Raw genomic sequence first — 5,167 nt, forward strand, 5'->3', positions numbered from 1 at the left:
ATATACAAGGTTAGTCGGGAGAATCGCAATTGAACTCCAGGAATGGGTTTTACACATCAGAATAATAAGAGAAACCTTAAATATTCAGTGAGTATGGCATGGGCGAAGAATAATGGAAGTCTTGCCACAAACTTCTTTTCGATCAGATGAAGAACACAGCAAAAAGATTAGAAACTCAACGGAAGATTACAGATTTTTTTAAAGTGTAACATGTTATGTTTAGTTTATTACACCAAATAATGTATTTTGAGTTGCACTAATCTATTAAATAAAGATTTCCTATATGTTTGCATTTCAAATTTAATTATCCAAACAAATCGGTTATCTTAACAGTGGCTTGCAATAATTAGTTTTATTAGGTTCCACTGTAATAATGTAGCAAATTTCTAAATCCGGTAAAGCGTTTTAGAATGGCTAAATGTGGCAACTTTAGATACAGATAAATTTAGTTAAATCTTATTTTCACTCCAAAAATTGTGGAAGTTCCATGTATACGTAATATTGTAACATCCTGTAAAAATTATGTTCTAAATCTAAACTTCTTTCCACATATTCAGTAAATGCAATTTTTTTGTGATATCATTAGCTTGTGGCTGAAAGACTTGAATCGATGGCCATTTGCTTTATCCAATAAAGTATGTTTATTATAATTATTATATTAACATCCATTTCGCTAGTTCATTAGTAACAGAGCAATCTTAACTGGTTCAACAGTGTATTCATCTCCATTTATCACTGGTGAATGTCACTTTTATCTACATGCTCAGTGTATCACCTACTAGATCATTTACTCAAAAGAAAAATTAAGCAATTTACTTGATTATTAATTTACTTCTCTACTAGCTTAATTAATTAATGTAAACTAAAACGTAAATGTTTGTAATGAAAGAAGTTTATTCAAACTTATAACGAATTATCTAGGTAGTGTACGGGAAAAAGTTCACTTTTAAGCACGTTCTGTGTCCTGAAAACGCAAAACACCTACCTCTTTAGAGGAACTTTATCCCTTGCAAATCCAAACATATGTTAAAATGATATATTTAATAGATATTTCTCTAAATATAATTATATATTTGCTTGTTAATACTGACATAAAAAATGATGTAGTAATTACAAAATGTTTTCAGGGTTATAAAATATTTATGCTAATTTAAATTTCTCTATGTCGTTAAGCAATTTAGACATTTGATCATCTAACTCCTCAGGTGGTCCTGAATTTAAAGATAATTTCATTAACTGTAAATTATCTACATCAGACTGAAGTTTTTCCATTTTTTCTTCTATACCCCTCATTAATATTGATAATAGTAAATCCACGACCTACAAATAATTCTATTATACTTTTAATCTTGAATTGAAACAGCTCAAACATTTCGTAATTATGATGTTGAATACGTTTGTTTGAATTGTACATGTAGGTAACCATAACAGAATTGCACTGTACCATTACCAACTCAATTATATTATTTTACAGGGCATTTCACGATTAATTGCATAAACTTAAAGTGTACCTTCAAGTAGTCAAAATAAGAAAAAATATCCAATAAAAAATGTCCATTACTTGTCTAATGTCACTTAAATACTGGATTTTTCATGTATAATTATCAAGTCTTATTAATTAATTACTTAATTTAATAATAATTCTGAATACAAATGGTTAATTCTCTTTATAGCAAGATTGCTAGATAGATTGCATTAAACCAAACAATTTGTTTTTAAAGTTTTATTCATTATTAACATTTTTAATACAAATCGGTTATTAAACATTTTGGCTGCAATATGACAAGTAACATTTACTCTGGCTTAATTCCTACTATGGGGCTTTTTATAATACGAGTGACTGTGTCTGTGTGTGTGTGACTGTGACTAACAGAATAGCATTATATCGAGTACTGTTTATGCGACACAATTATTACTTTTCAATGTATTCGAATTATCTTGCAAATTTTGCTATATTACAGAGGATGTCAAAATGCAACAAACTGTGAAGGCTGGTAATAAATCTCTATCTAAATAAGGCATAGTAGGCCTCTAACAAAATGCAAAATTTTATAAGTAAATTATTTATTTGGACTTCATGAGCGTGTTATTGGAACTGAAGTAACACGAAAATGTTATTAATTTTTTTTGTGAAACAACTGTAATGTAAGTTAAAAAAGTACTAACTCAGAAAAGGTCTATATTATAGAAAATATGATTATTTTTTAAATTTTGTCTTTCTTATTTGACCACCTGAATTTAAATTTTAAGTTTGTTCATCCAAAAACACCCTGTACATTAAATGTGACAAAGCTTTATGCAACTGTTCTCTGTTCTTGAATAACTAACAAGACTGGGCTGTAACCAGGGGGGGTCAAGGCAGGACATTACACTGTCCGATAATCTTCACCTACCTGACAAAATGTTTGCTCTACACAAATCACTACCTATCCCTCAGTCCTCAGATTAATACTATCCTGACATTCATCCTGCCTTGCAGTTTCTATCTGGCTACAGCCCTGGTATCTGATTGAAAGCTGTGGTTCACATTATACCTTGAATATCTTGAATACTTATCTAAGGATTATTTGAAGAAAAAATGATACTCTTGCTTTCTGGTTGAACAAGTCAAATCCCTTCTTAAAGTTTTCATAACGTTGCTGTTATACCCAATAAATAAACTGAATGTGAAATGAAATAACTATCTTTCAGTATTTTACTTACCTGTTGCACTTCTTCTCTTAGTTTAACCATTTCAATAGCTCCTTGTCTCCACCCTTTTTGTAGTATCTCTAATTTACTTGAAGCTAATTGCAGAGGATTTCGTCCGTGCATATCCAAACAACTAACATCTGCTTTTGCATTTATAAGCATCGAAATGATAGAAAAATTATGTATACAAGCTGCTAAATGTAATGGAGTATTATAAATTACATCTCTTTTGTTGGGATCAGCCCCATAATTTAACAAAATCTTGACTATATCTGCATATCCTTTACTTACTGCTACATGTAAAGCACTTCGTAATTGAGAATCAGTACTATTTGGATTAACACCACATTCTAAAAGTCTTTTAACCTCTTCCGTATTGTGAACACTTACTGCTTGTATTAATCTAATTTCTGGATAAAGAGGTTCTAATTTTTTTTTCAATTTTCTCAAATCTTCAGCTGTCGAGAGTTTCGTTTTTGCTTTAAATTCAATGTGCAACTGTTTTCTAATTTTTTCTTTTACATGATCTTTAATTTCACTATCACTATGAGACATACCTACTTATCAGATTATCCAGATTCTAAATTGTTTATTACAAAAATGGTAATTAATTTGTTCCCTATCAATACCAAGTATTTTGAGCAAAAATTTTTATTTTCTTGTTTGTTTTTGTTGTTTTCGGCATAGAACATAAGTAAAGTAAAGAATGCTATCCACAGATAAGAGAGATAACTAATGCTATATCCATTCAAACCACAAAACATACATTACAAAATACAATACACATGACACCACCCCCGGGGTTACACAGACGAGCCGGCGAAGCAAGAAGAGCGCCAGAAGAAAGGGCCCTAGCCGGCGGGGCCCAGCCAGGATAAAAGGAGGTCCCACAAAGCGCCTACACCGGCCGCATTTGCGGTCGGGGTAGACGACGGATGAGGCCCACCTACGAAGGCTGTCCAGGCCTACACGAGATGAGGTAGGATAAAGAGGGATAATCCCCCTCGATCCCAAATCATTAAGGCCAATTTCTAGCTATGGAATAATGGCGAATTCATTCAAGACCATGAAGAATACGATGGTGGCGCAACTATTTGCCAGATAGAGAACTACGTTTTGTGCGAAAACTGCAAAATGGTACGCCAAAACTAGTGGTAGAAGAGTAGTGGAACTTTATTTATTTTTCTATCCTAGCTTTACATATTACCATTTTAGGCTTTTTTCGCTAGTCAAGTCGTATGTTGTACCGAGAAATCCAGAATTATTGAAGCGTTTGGGGAACGCAACCCATTTCTAACACCATCTTTAGTATATAAAAATCTGTAGTATTGGCAGAGACAGGCATTGGCTGCGATCTCCAAATACTTCAATCCTTAGACCATATACTACACGCTCTAAGCTTCATTCATTCTGGATCTCTCTGTAGTATGCGTAGTATGAGTAAGTGAAAAAAAAACGTGCTCTTTATTATTCTATTCCTAAATGCAGCCCGGTGAAGGCCAAAAAGGGATAAAGCATACAACGACCTAACCTAAAACAGTAAAACTTAGCCTTAAACCAATCGGCTATAATTTTTAAGATGCAAGCGCACCAAGCGGCGAAAGCGATAAGCTCCAAGACAAGGTAATTTTGACCTTGGCGTTCGTGCTTAAACATTCATTTGAACAACAATCGTTTTATTTTCTATTATTATTAGTAATTTTGTTATTAAATTGCGGTTATTTGATTTTTGTGTTATTTTATAGGTTACAAATATTTCATAAATAAATTTTAATTCAAGTATATATGTCTACCTTGTTTGTTTCTAGCATTACAATTTATTGTACATTTTTTGGGGTTATAACTATGAAGTTATCCGTTGGGGAATACCTACATTTCCTATTTAAACGCCAACGAGAACTCTCGTTGTATATCAGAAGGAGAGGCAGTTTTTAACGCTAGTCATGTGGTACTCTTTGGAAAAATGGGCAAAGTGATTTAAATTTGGAAATCTATTTATTGTGTCTGCAAACTAGTGCCCTTACTAACAACCCTCTTGAAATTCAGGGAGTATTGTCTATCGACAATAATGTTTTGAAAATTTCTTCAATGGTATGATAAAAACTTCATTTTGGATTTTTCTTAGACCATGAAGAACAACCGCGCGCCATTATTCTATGGCTAGAAATTGGCCTCAATGATTTGGGATCGAGGGGGATTATCCCTCTTTATCCTGCCTCATCTCGTGTAGGCCTGGACAGCCTTCGTAGGTGGGCCCCATCCGTCGTCTACCCCGACCGCAAATGCGGCCGGTGTAGGCGCTTTGTGGGACCTCCTTTTGTCCTGGCTGGGCCCCGCCGGCTAGGGCCCTTTCTTCTGGCGCTCTTCTTGCTTCGCCGGCTCGTCTGTGTAAACCCCGGGGGTAGTGTCATGTTTATGTGTGGTATGGTTGGGTAGGGTAGTGCGGCTATGCAGCCTGGGATGCGCTTTGCTAAGG

General features: G+C 34.1%; 1 protein-coding gene across 1 annotated transcript; it reads right to left on the bottom strand.

The window, feature by feature from the left end:
• Nucleotides 1–901: 901 nt before the first annotated feature.
• LOC108912704 (ankyrin repeat domain-containing protein 54) lies at nucleotides 902–3,389 on the bottom strand. Its single transcript, XM_018718021.1, has 2 exons — nucleotides 2,704–3,389; nucleotides 902–1,320 (listed from the first exon to the last, which is right to left on the bottom strand). Exons 1-2 carry the CDS (start codon nucleotides 3,244–3,246, stop codon nucleotides 1,141–1,143), a joined length of 723 nt encoding a protein of 240 aa, XP_018573537.1. The 5' UTR covers nucleotides 3,247–3,389; the 3' UTR covers nucleotides 902–1,140.
• Nucleotides 3,390–5,167: the final 1,778 nt, after the last annotated feature.

Source organism: Anoplophora glabripennis, unplaced genomic scaffold, assembly GCF_000390285.2.
Source record: "Anoplophora glabripennis isolate ALB-LARVAE unplaced genomic scaffold, Agla_2.0 scaffold668, whole genome shotgun sequence".
NCBI lineage: Eukaryota > Metazoa > Arthropoda > Insecta > Coleoptera > Cerambycidae > Anoplophora > Anoplophora glabripennis.

What these genes read in the sequence shown, in the direction of transcription:
- LOC108912704 (XM_018718021.1), bottom strand. Translation starts at nt 3,246, where the DNA reads ATGTCTCATAGTGATAGTGAAATTAAAGATCATGTAAAAGAAAAAATT. An exon ending in TAAGAGAAGAAGTGCAACAG is followed by an intron (nt 1,321 to 2,703) that starts GTAAGTAAAATA and finishes AATTATTTGTAG; the next exon opens with GTCGTGGATTTACTATTATC.